Genomic DNA, 13,399 nt, shown 5'->3' with positions numbered 1-13,399 from the left:
TTTATCTCTATCGATTTATGAGTTTCGAACAGCGGTATACTACTGTTGCCTTTATGTAGTAAGTTTTAATATCAATAATACCATTTTGAATTAAAAATTACAAGGTCTTCAATAATTTATTGAACAAATACCACAAGTGCCAAATGAGAACAGCCAAGACATATCTTATGTCAAATTTTCCTGACAGAGTTGTGACTTATGACAGATTGTTCCATTTTCACTGATTGTGGATTCACATGGCGGGTTATGAATGCACCAGAAGATGCTTTCATTATTGGCGCACCCAGTCTTGCTCCTTTTTGAGTGAATGCAAGTTCTTAGTTTTAGTTTTTAACCTTGATATGCACTTCTAAATCGGTTTATGAGATTTGAACATCAGTAATCTACTGTTGCATAGATTTGCAACCGTAGATTAATGTAAATATCAGGGGTTGTAGTATGATTGCCAATGAGACAAATATACACAAAAGTTCAAATGAAGTGGATGTAGGCACTTACAGACAATCGTACAACAATGAGAAAGCCCTTTACCATATAGTCGGCTACAAAAGGCCCCGACATGAAACTAAGAAACAATTCAATTGAGAAAACTAACGGACTAATGTATAACAAAACAATTTACGAAAAACAAATATGACAGACATGAACATACGGCAACCACTGAAGCACATTCACAAAATTCTATTTATTCTATGAACACTAAATTTAATCGCAAATTGATTTATGCGAATCCGACTGTAACTTAAATACTGTCTACATAGCGGATGGTTAACGCAAAGACTTATCGTCAACCAGCAGCTATGCACTATCTGTCAATATGTCAAATTACCATTTTGTAAACAATTCTTTTTAGGCTGCCATTTATATGCTCTTAGTCGACCAGAGTCCAGATACCTTAGGATGATAGTTGCTATACAAAGACGTCTATTGTTGTTCACATGGAAACATTCTTCCGCATGGACATCATGGTGTCCAACTGTCGATATTGAGCCTGCCAATGAATTTACATTTGTTAGGGTAAGCATCAATTTGATAACACTCTTGCTCTCTTCTTTATATATATATAATTCCTTTTAAGAGTTTATTGGTGCTTATTCAGTTAAATAACATGGTCAGTTCAATGTTGTGTAGATCCAGTTTGCTTATAAAACGCGAAAACGACGTAAAAAAGCGTGTTGTGTAAGAGTTCTTTCTGGTGATGGAAATGATGGAAATTGTCACTTTCGTGGACCTTCCTTACTGTAATAGATTTGTCGATTGCTTTGTAAAGCTGACATTCATCGCTACACTCATGAGTACATTTATGAATGAAATATAAGAATCGGTGCTAATTCTGATCTACCTCATTGAAAACAGAAAACTACAAAAAAATGTGTTCCTATGCAGAACCCTAATGGGCCATATTGGTTGGAGTACCTGGTCGTTATATATGAAAATGTGTGATGTCTTTATATATATATATATAAAGCTTATGATTTTTATCAGCTATAGTTAGAGGAGGGGATGAGGTGTCTGGGCAATGCTAGGCGGTGTTGCCGTAGAAGTATGAAGTGAAAAGTACAGGTGCCAGCCCCGCTCGTGGAGGAAGTAAAGAATCAAATCTACTCTAACATTGTTAGGTTGATTTTTTAGGCACTTTATAAATATTCTAAAGCCTGGTATTTCTTAATCATAAGAAATCCGATGGATAAGGTATAATTTACAGTTGTCACTACACATAGGCAACATACATATATATAAATTTACAGTGATTGTATGCTTCTAAAAATAGTACAGCATCCTGTAATTATACTAAAGAGATGAGTAGATGATCATTTCTGTACACTTAAAAATACTTTGTGTATTGCGTCTAGATGTCCTTGTTTAATTCCTACGAGAAGGTGAAACCTCCCGAAACGTAAGCTGATTTTTATCAGCTATAGTTAGAGGAGGGGATAAGGTGTCTGCGCAATGCTAGGCGGTGTTACCGTAGAAGTATGAAGTGAAAAGTACAGGTTCCAGCCCCGCTCGGGGAGGAAAGAAAGAATCAAATCTACTCTAACATTTTTAGGTTGATTTTCTAGGCACTTTATATATATATATATATATATATATATATATTTATGTGTAGTAAATCGTCTGTACTAATTAAAATTTGAATCACGTAATACACTTTATTACACTAGTATGCAGATTTCTAACATCCGTTGATAACTTTATATGTCTTTAATTTCACAGGAACTGCAGTCTTTCGAAGTGCCTCAACTTATAACATTGATCGATGGTAGTAAAGATGATAACCAAATATGTGTTGGGTACAAAAATCAGTTTGACTTAATAAACGAGAAAAATGGTGATACGTTACAGATGTACAGTATTGATGCCAACAAGGTATTATATATTTTTATTAGGGATGTCAACGAGTACTCGAATATTCGAGTATCGCTCGGTCGTACCGAGTATCGAATACCAAAACGTTACTCGACTAATCGGTTTCATGTTAGAATATTGCTGTCTTCTTTATATAAAATTGATCTTCTTGAAATTTTCTTTCGGAAAATTAAATAGGCATCACCGAATAACCTACTAGTAAATAAAATACATTTTGTTTCGAATGCTTGCGCTAAGTTATCATTTAAGATGTCTCCGAAAATACGTTGGCTATACCTAGGCTAACACTTTAAACTAAACATGTCTTAGACATTCCGTCAAATCAGTACCGTCAGAAAAAATATTTTCGTCTACAAGTGCAAGAGTGTAATTTACAAATTGCAAATCCGACTGTCCCCAATAATTGTTGACAAGAAAACATTTCCAAATAGAATAAATTCGTTGAATCCTCTGGGGATCCTCAGTGACTGAGTAGTTACACTTCTAATCCTTACGCCTTTGTAAGCATTAAATGTGTTTTCTTAACGATTACCATATACTATTGTTTGATATGGTTTTTCCTTGTTATGATTTTTAAATAGTACTCATTGAATTATTTGATAAGATTATTGTTGTTTTACTTAATTAGTACTTGTACCTAATGAGCTATTAAGTATGGTGTGTAATTCCTTGTCCCAGTTTCTTATGTTGATGGTTTTTCGTCCGTTGAACAACAAACCACAGAATGTAAAATACGTGTTCCCCTGTTGTAGATATATTCCCGAGCGATTACTCGAGTATCGCTCGATGAAACCAACGAGTACTCGATTAGTAATTGTTCACCGAGTTGACATCCCTAATTTTTATCTATATGTTGATGTATTTTATTTATTTATTAACAATAAGAGAAGATTATAAACATATATTTTTCAGTAATAACTGTCACTATTTTTTCACTAAATAATGCAAGCAATCCTATGTGAAAAATAGTTCATTCGTTTTCTGAAGAAAAAGTCATATGTCGATAATTTCTTGTAAAGTTGAAAATTTGTATTTTCTGGCATCAGTTTCTAAATGTTCTATGATATTCAAAAGTAAAATAACAAAAATACCCAATTCCAAGGAAAATATAAAATGGAGGGTCCCTTAACAAATGGCAACATCAAAAGTTCAAACACGTCAGACGAATAGAAAACAGCTGTCATATTCCTGACTTGGTACAGGCATTTCATTATGTAGAAAATTGTAGATTATAGAGCTAAGCGTACATTCTTCAAAATGACACTAAAAAAATCAATTTTAAAAATTCAAACACATCAAACGAATAGAAAACAGCTATCATATTCCTGACTTGGTACGGGCATTTCCTTATGAAGAAAATGGTGGATTATAGAGCTAAATGTTCATTCTTTAAAATGACGCACAAAAATTAAATTTTACATAAAATTTTACATACTTTCATTGTTTACAATGCAATATTGATCAATATTATGTTTCACTGGATCGATAATGTAAAACTTTGCATGGCAAATTTATAAAGTAAAAGAAACACACTTACATGTATGGTAATTACTGATCTGTATTAATTCAGGTAAACCTTGTGTCATCGTTAGATATCTACGAAGATGAAGAAGTGGAGTTACTGTTAAGCTATAATTGTAAGATATGTTTAATTTAGAACAGAAAGTTAATGTAAAAATGTAGAATGAATAACATAAAAGAATGGATATCAAATTTGATGTTTAGGCTTTTTGGTAGATGCTTTTTAGTTAATTCATTTTAGCAATGTGAAAAGCGATAAAGGTTATACTTCAAAATTTTTAAGTTCCTCCGTTTAATACACATGATATACTGGTAACACAATATTGTTATAGGAATGTTCTCAGTAAACTTGTCATATCATATCAAAGGTTTAAACCTGATAATATTATGTCATCTCTTTGATACCATTTGTGATATGATACAGGATAAGGAAGTGTACAATGTGATGTTCTTTAGGGTAAACCTTCACCAGTAAAACTAATAAAGCCACACGTGTATATATTTCATTGGAAGATATAACCTTAATATAGAAGCTACGATAGTAGCAAACAAAGGTTAATGTTAAAATTGGTTAATAAATTAGTAGTTTTTTCCTTCTATAAAAATGAGAAAATAACAGTATCTGAGATGTTGTATTCACTACTGGGTTGTTAATGCATAGTTGATTGGCAGTCAACTAGTTGTGATATATGTTGTGGTAATTGGGGGGTGGGGGATAAGCTTTTTCTCTTATAGGAAAACTTAAAAAACAAATACAAACGTCACTTATAATCTCATAATAAAACTTTATTCATTACGCCTTTTATTTCACTAAATTCAAGAAATGGAATATATAAAAATAAGAAGATGTGGTATGATTGTCAATGAGACAACACTCCACAAATGGAACAGAAATTAACAACTATAGGTCTCCGTGCGGCTTTCGACAATGAGCAAACTATTCAAACGAGAAAACTAACGGCCTGATTTATGTACAAAATAATGGACGAAAACCAAATATGATAAACAGCAACAAACGACAACGACTGAATTACAGGCTCCTGACTTGGGACAGACACATACAGAATTTGGCGGGGTTAAACATGTTCGCGGGCGCCCAACCCTCTACCTAACCTGGGACAGTACAACATATGAACAAACTATAAAAATCAGTTGAAAAGGGCCTAACTCATGATAGATACATAGCAAAAACAAGTAACAAAAACACAGAGTGGACATGGCAGGGTACTTATACATCCCCACAACAAAAAGACACTAATTACAGATCTGCGAGTACTCGCAGTTACTTACAGCTAGTTCAAAGCCAATAACAACTAATGTCTATAAGATCAATAAAATTAACATTTTGAGAATATTTTACACGGAGTCTTCACAATTATTACTCAATAAAGATATTGCTTAAGAAGTTACAGGGATTAAAAGATTATGAATAATGCAATCATAGTCGTTAATGTTTGCAATGTAAAATATTTCAGATATGACATTTTGTATACTTTGTAAAAATAGGATTTTATTTTTCTAGATGAAAGTCATTTTCAAAAGCTGTCTGAAGACATCACCTTTGACTTTGATTTCCATTGGAATTCTGAGCCGAAATCAATTGGTAAGCTTATCTAATCGAATACTACATACAATATAAACTTGTTAAGCTGATATCGTCTATTTGGATATCAGCGTAAACACATTGTATATTTAAATAAATTTATATAATTTTAGAATATCATCGATTTACTTAAGATAAAAAAAGGAAATAAAAATTAAACTTAATACCAATGTATTTCAGAAACAAATTAATTTCCATATAAATAAGGGTTATTTATGGGGAAATCTCTTCCATTGATCATCGATTGACTGCAATTGTTTTGATTTGGTAGATGCACCTTTGAATGCTGATAGTGGTTTGAATCAAGTATTGCAACTCGTCAAACTTTTTACTAGCATGCCAGTGATTTCAAATATAATTCAATATAATATGCATATCAACATGGCTGTTCGTGTTAATAATCTGTGTGTCATCTTAAATAAATTTTAAAAGAACTATTATCCGGTACAAATGTTGTGAACATTTCCTTACATTAAAAGTAGAAAACTGTCTGATTAAGTTAAGCGATATAAAGATAACATGCATATGTTTCATCTAAAGTGAACCATTATGCTTTCCAATTTATCAACAACATTGCGTTTCACTGAGTCTGAATGTGTTCCAGTTATCATGTGAACAGTTTTATATATCAAACTCATGATAAATCATGGTTTAAACTTTAATTTTCTACTTTTTTTACAGGCTTATTTCCCTATCAAAATACAGTATTGAATCAAACTAGGCAAGTGTTAAATACGTTTTATAACTATTTTCAGTTTGTGCCTTTCCATATATCCTTGCATTTACCCAAGACACGGTTGAGATACGACTGATTATTAACGGTAACTTGGTACATACGATGACCATGCCAGACCTATGTCTCATTACATCGAAGGTATGTTGCTTTTTTTAAATGAACAAAAGCTGTAGTCCCCCCTCCCCACTAAAAAAAACAATAACAGAAAATTATATAACCAAAAAGGGCAAAACATTGTAAATTAATTTTAACAGCGATAAGAGAAAGTGATACAGATTGTTAGATTTTAACCATTAATGTTTATGTACTAAGTTGGAAATTGTAGAACAATAATCAAATGCCTCGAATATTGTAAAATTTAATATGAGTCCATAACCGTTCCTTTATATACTACAATCAACTCCTTATGTTCAGATCTTTAAAATTATATCTCTTTTAATATTGTGAAGAGGGAACGGAATTAGTTTTTCATGCAATACTATAAAATATTGGTTATATGAGGTGTTTCGGAAAAGATGTAATCATTAAGGCCTTTTTTTATAAAAATATCCCCGTTAATCTTGTAAGGATGATACAACATTTGCTCTCTCTCTACAGTATAGAATTCTTTACGCACATATTTTTTTATATGAGGTGCTTCGGATAAGACTCATGTCCAAGGCTTTTCCTAATGGGTATCCCTATAGTTTGTTATATTAATTACAATGAATTATGTTTATGTATAATAGTGTTAAAATACGTTCCAATTCAAATTGTATGATAAAGACGAATCCAGAAACAATGTTTTATATACCAATACATACTTCTCTAGTCCAACGAGCCAAAGAGCTTTCCCAAAACTTGGCTTCCGTCGTCTGTCGTCATCCGTCGGCGTTCATTAACTTTTACAAAAATCGTCTCCTCTGAAACCACTGAGCCAAATTTTACCAAACTTTGCTACAATCATTATTAGGGTATCTCGTTTAAAACAAAATGTGTCCTATAACCCCGCCTTCAAAAATAGAACATAGGGATAAGATGCAAGTTTTGTCTATTACCATGAAAACCGCTATAACATAGCAAATATAACAAGACAAGAAATGTTCAAAATGCTAATCATAAGCTACTGTCTAACATATCAAACTGTCAGACGACTTCTTTTATGAGTAATTGCCATAAATTACCATATTTTATCATTTTTGTCATTGTTGCCTAACTTTAAAACTATGATAGATAGAGATATACTTTGAATAACAAAAATGATCAACAATACAAGATCTAAAAATAAGTTTACATTGTCGAATTTGTCAGTCGACTCCTATTTGGAGTCATTTCTCTTTAATGATGATTTTCACCAAATTATGCCTTTTTCCCTGTTATATTGAAATTATAATAGATGAATAGACACTTTATATATGATACCAAAAGTTATCAGCAAGACAAGATCTACAAATAAGTTAAATTTTTCGAAATCGTTAATACGCATTTTAAAGGATGCATCAGATACAGTTAAATCTGCCTTATATCTTGACTTGCATCTAAAAATTTACAATGAGGGTCGTTTGAAAACAAAACTTTACGACACAAGAGATGATTTCAGCTTCCCAATTGTTCACTTTCTATTTTTATGTAGTAACCATTCAGCAGCTCCTGCATACGGAATATATATATCCAAGTTGATACGATGTTCTAGGGCTTGTATTTCCTATCTAGTGACCTACCAAATTAGACTCATAACCGGGTTTGTACTAAGATGAGCATCATAACGGGTGCCACATGTCCAGTAGGATCTGCTTACCCTTCCGGAACACCTGAGATCACCCCCAGTTTTTTAACGGGGTTTGTGTTGCTCAGTCTTTAGTTTTCTATGTTGTGTTTTGTGTACTGTTTTTTGTCTGTTGCTTTCTTTTCTTTTTTTAGTCATGGCGTTGTCTGTTTATTTTCTACTTATCAGTTTAAATGTCTCTTTGGTATCTTTCGCCTCTCTTTTATTGCCCTTAAATGATAATTTTGTTTACCCTTTTTGTGTTTTGGGCAAAAGCTAAAGACGATAGAGATAAAATGTAAACAGAGAAAAATATCATCAATACAAGATCAACAAATATGAGATTTTTTACATGAATCTATTCTACGAGAGTCCATTGTTGAAGATAAAAATAAGCCTAATTGAGCGACATAGACTATTTAGCCCCTTTAGTTCTGTAACTACATATATATCCCTTTTAACTTGTTTTTCCCGAACGAGAAAATGGGATGATTATATAATTATAGCTTTTTTGGTTTCCAAACTCTTCATTGTTGTAATAAGTTGTTGATTTTCAAATTTTTTCTCCTCAAGCATCATTGAAGAGATATTACTAAATTGAGAACAATTCTTTATAAACGTCATGCGTCCGAAGCGTTTTTCTGAGGTAACCTTCTTCAGGAACGTCCAGAGCCGAATATTTGAAAGCTATAAGAGCCGAAACAGATCAAGAGCTATAATAACAAAAATGACCTAACAAATAGCCAAAATGATAATTGTGATATTGCCCATCAGGTGCATTAAATTTGATACCTTTAAAACTTTTGTATACTGAAATTTCAAAGTTCGCATATAATGCCAAAGATGGCTTATTTCATGTGAAAAATAAAGTATTAACATCCCAGACTTCCTACAGGTCACGTAATCCATTATAATATTGATTCATGGATTCTTAAGATTTCTCAACATTTGTCTACCCTTTAATAATTGCAGAATTACCTTTATATTTTAGGACGACATCTTCTTTTCAACCTCGGCAGGACCAAATTCGCCAATAGACAAAAGCAAGGAAAAGGATTTTTCTTACACACCACCATCATCACCTTCATGTAAGTATTGTTAAAAGATACGGACAGTATAGCCATATATTTTCATTTAAATAAATCTGCAACAAGTAAAAGAGTGGCAGATAGGCATCTCTCTGTCTTAACTAAACGTCATAATTACAAAAGAAACATGATCATTTTTTTTTCAGACAAAATGACACGCCCACCGTGTTACATCTACAAAATCCCCTTATCGTGCCTTACTGGATATATAGCTACAGATCGATGTCCTGTTAGAAAACAATCAGTTACCCCATTGCTGGCTCCTGTTGGTGTTGGTGCTGATAAATGTGTTTTACCCAAACGGAGCCCATTGGTACGAAGTAAGGCGGTGCATCCTCAGTTATCAGATGATCAGGTGTGTACTGTAGTTTATCAATAATAAGATCAATAACTAGAAAAAAAACCGTCGGTGAATCGTGCCTGTGAAATATATTCTTCATCTCGAAAAGAAGTACATTATTGATGAAATGATAGTTATGTTTCGATGTACAATGTTCCCGATACTTTTGTCAAATACATACTTTCATTTTATGTTTTCGCTGTGGTTTATATATGTATATATTATTGTTGCTATCCTAACTCATAGATGACCTATTAACATTTTACGTCATTTGGTCTCTAATGGATTGTTGTCTCCTTGGCAATCATACCACATCTCGTTATGTTATCTAGAAAATTATCACTTTTACCACATCTGATTTCTAAACTAAAGAGCATACGATGTAATTATATGGACGGTAATAACGTCGCTAACGTAAAATGCCATTTTTCGCGACGTAGAAATGGGACATAAATGACATTTGGCTTAATAAATGTAGGTAGAATATCGTACAGGTATATTTTTATCACAAATTTGAATTGATCAGTTAAAAAACAGTTAGTTGTATGCACATTTTTGTCAACAAGTCTTCATAGGATCAAGCTGACTTATTAGGAGCATCAGTAGATAAGCGATGTTGAAATATCTTGAATCCATTCTAGATGATTAAAAAACATAACACATCGATAGGGTAGGTGCCTTTCCGACATGCGAATCCACACTTTGAAAGAATGTCAAAATACTCAAACGGATTGATTAATTTTGGCATTACCTTGGCTTTACTTTTTTGTGTGTCTATGATATGAAATTCATCCACTTATAATACATAGAATGGTTTTGTATTTGTTTAGCATGTTCCTGTATACCATGTATATCATATCAATTTATTATTAACAGGCTAAAGATAGGCATGATTCGTCGGGCTCGGATTCTGGCATAACAATATTGAAACCATCGGAAATAAGTCCACCAGAGAGTCCTTACCAAAATTACATTGGACATGTCGTATTTTCAGACGTTGAATCAGATATTGTGTGATAAAAGCCAAAAGATATCATACAGTTTACGATAGCACTGTCAAAAGACAACTAATTCCTTGTGCCTAAATGAAACCAGAGTTAACAAAGTTATCTGAAACAATGAATGAAATATAGGACCCAATGGTGACCAATTTACTAAATGGGATGTTAACTCAAAAGGACAAAATTGACACTTTAATAGCGACTATAAATTATACACAATTAAGCATATTGGTCATTTTTAAAACATTTGTAATCTGCAGACATTCAGAAGGCCATTCTTCTTTAAAAATATTTATTTGAGACAAGTTGAGAAATTTTCTTAAGTAATGAGATTTGAGCCAGTGTATCCCTAGCTTTTTTGTGTCAATCACTGGACTTTTTAATTGATACGGTGCTAGTTCGTAATTTTGTATACATGTATAGTCTTCTTCGGAAAGTTCGATAGTAAGCTTCAAAATGACAAGGTTAAAAAATAGTTGTGATATATCGAAAAATATTTGCTACGTGCGCATGTTTTTAATGTGTAAGCATTAATAATTTTCGGGATTCTCTTAATTTTGCATATGTTTTATATAGAATTGTTTACATGTTAAAATCTTAAAATAAAATAACCAAATATTTTAGGAATTAAGTTTTGTTAAAAATAGATGGGGCTACTGATTAAAAAAATATATCTATCATATCGTAGAAGTCGGACAATATCAGAAAATTAAACCAACGTGAAATGTGAACATTTGTAAGTTTAGAACAATGTTTAACAGGTGGTTATACTCAAATGAAATATTTTGAAATTAAAAAATATACTATGTGATTGTCTGTAAACTTTATCTTTAGAACAATGTTAACAGGTAGTTATACTCGAATGAAATAATTTGAAATTAAAGAAATGTACTATATGATTGTCTGTAAAATTTATCTAATTTAAAAAGATTTAACTTTACTTGTATTTTTTTTACTACTTGACCATAAATATAAAAAATGTAAATAAGAACCAATTACTGATCATATGTTTGACTCCTCACAAAACAATACTGCACCAAGCCTTTAAGTGTAATACTGCTACAGTATATATGACTATAATATGTTGCAAAGGTGTCTTTAATATATCAAAAAATTATAAAAGCGATTTACTACCTTGTTTATCAAGATAGGTTTTTTGGATTATGCATATGAACGCTCGTAACATGTTAAGCAAGGCTAAAACAAGTTCCTATAACGGGTCTGTATGTTGTTTGTCGATTTCATTAAATGGTGCAATTTTCTATTGACTTTTTTATTAATGCTGCCGTAGTTCAATTTGTAATGTTATTTTGTTAACAATTTTCTGTTTTACTGCTCCGTTAATTTGTTTTAATATGGACTAGTTATAAAACTAGTTTCTGAATATATCATGCAGCATAACTTCACCATTGATATTTCGTGGTCTTATTTGAGAACGCCGAGTTTAAAAGTACTAATACCTTTCTCAACGCGAGGTTTTTTTTCAGTGTAGTGTTTTGTTTTTTTTTCAAAATAACCGACTTTTCTTCCGACAATAGATTTTTTTACAAATAGGAAACAAATCATAGTTAGGAAGTACATGCTGTGGTCCCTGTTTATAAAAAGCAAGTGGTACGATCATGGTATATTCTGTGGGACCTAATAATCATAATGATAATTTTGATTTTGTAAGTGCATCGCAAATGTAAAGTAAAACGGTTTTTTTGTAGTTTCGGAATAATATTCTCAACAGATTACGTACATCAAAATATGCTCCTCCCATAAGGTTTGCATTGACAATAATAGCAGCCAGTCTCAATCAAGCGTTGTCGACCGTTGGTGAGATTTCTAAATTGGAAACGGAATCGATCAATTGAAAACGGATTCTTATTTCAAATATATTTATAGAGTCATGACTCGTTGCTTTAGAGTTATAATTTGTAACCCCTCATCGAATCTTTTTATTGCAATGGGAATTATATCAATAATAATGTTGAAACGAGTGACGACAAATACAATCGCATACACTGATCTGAATTAAATAGTGAAGTTTCAATGGTATTTTAAAGCGATATGCACTAAGATCCATATATAGAGAAAAGTATCGTTTTGATTCATGGTTATGGTAGAATTCTGCAAAACTTGATGCAATAGTACATGCTGTACTAAGGAAACGGTAGACTTTGTGAACAAAATTTATTTTATTGTGATATAGCTATGGCTGACAACAGCAATACGGTTATTTGTCAATGTGTCATTCAAATGCTTATTGGGTACATGTAATAATGTCAAAAGTTACTATGTTTCTTAATGTTATTCGTTTATGTTAATGTGTTTACAAATTGTTTTATTTTGTTATAAAATAAATAAAAATGAAATTTTTTAATGTGTTTACTTTGTCTTGTCTAATAGCATAAACGGTACCAATTTCACTGCACCAAATGCGCATGTTGACAATTAATGTCTCTTCGCTGACAAATTTGAAAATCCAAAACTTAAAACAAACATTGAAGAACAGATAAAACCAAAAAGGACTGAAAGTATAGCATAATCAGTAATAATGTTCTTCTTCCTTAACGGCATAATTTCAAAACACCCACAAATATATGGAATCCTTCAACTGACCTAGGTGCAAACCACAAAAAATGTATGACTAGTGTAAAGTCATTCAAATAAACGATAAATGGCATCAATCTTTCAAAAATGTATTCCCTCCAAAACACACATTGGGTACCTAGTCATCCGTAGCTCTAACAGTTTTACTTCAACTTATTACAGTAGTTGCAAACAAATGAAAACCTTCTATTTTAAACAGATTGAATCATTTTGCAACAGGTTTCCAATGTGTGGAATTTTCTGTCATTGAATATTATATGTTATTATGTGAAAATAACACTTTATAGATTGGGTCAAAGGGCTTCTCTTGATTTACCTTCATCAGGAACTTCCAACCCAAAATCTTTTAAGCCAGGGATGTACAAATACCTAAACAAGTGAAGAGATACGTGACAAAAGGG

The 13,399-nt window shown here is 32.0% G+C and overlaps 1 protein-coding gene across 3 annotated transcripts in view; it reads left to right on the top strand.

Moving 5' to 3' along the window:
• Window positions 1–12,764, top strand: part of LOC127729592 (GTPase-activating Rap/Ran-GAP domain-like protein 3) — a 75,517-nt gene extending 62,753 nt beyond the window's left edge. For all 3 annotated transcript variants that reach the window (XM_052237411.1, XM_052237410.1, XM_052237409.1), the window contains exons 21-28: window positions 854–1,017; window positions 2,218–2,370; window positions 3,941–4,007; window positions 5,414–5,494; window positions 6,250–6,368; window positions 8,966–9,062; window positions 9,209–9,417; window positions 10,279–12,764. In XM_052237411.1, the coding sequence (XP_052093371.1) occupies window positions 854–1,017; window positions 2,218–2,370; window positions 3,941–4,007; window positions 5,414–5,494; window positions 6,250–6,368; window positions 8,966–9,062; window positions 9,209–9,417; window positions 10,279–10,419 (1,031 nt within the window). In that variant the 3' untranslated portion in view covers window positions 10,420–12,764. The remainder of the gene's footprint in view (window positions 1–853; window positions 1,018–2,217; window positions 2,371–3,940; window positions 4,008–5,413; window positions 5,495–6,249; window positions 6,369–8,965; window positions 9,063–9,208; window positions 9,418–10,278) is intronic.
• The last annotated feature ends 635 nt before the right edge of the window (window positions 12,765–13,399 follow it).

Source organism: Mytilus californianus, unplaced genomic scaffold (genome assembly GCF_021869535.1).
Source record: "Mytilus californianus isolate M0D057914Y unplaced genomic scaffold, xbMytCali1.0.p SCAF_2, whole genome shotgun sequence".
In the NCBI taxonomy this organism is placed as follows: Eukaryota; Metazoa; Mollusca; class Bivalvia; order Mytilida; family Mytilidae; genus Mytilus; species Mytilus californianus.
This window is presented reverse-complemented; position numbering and strand designations above follow the sequence as displayed.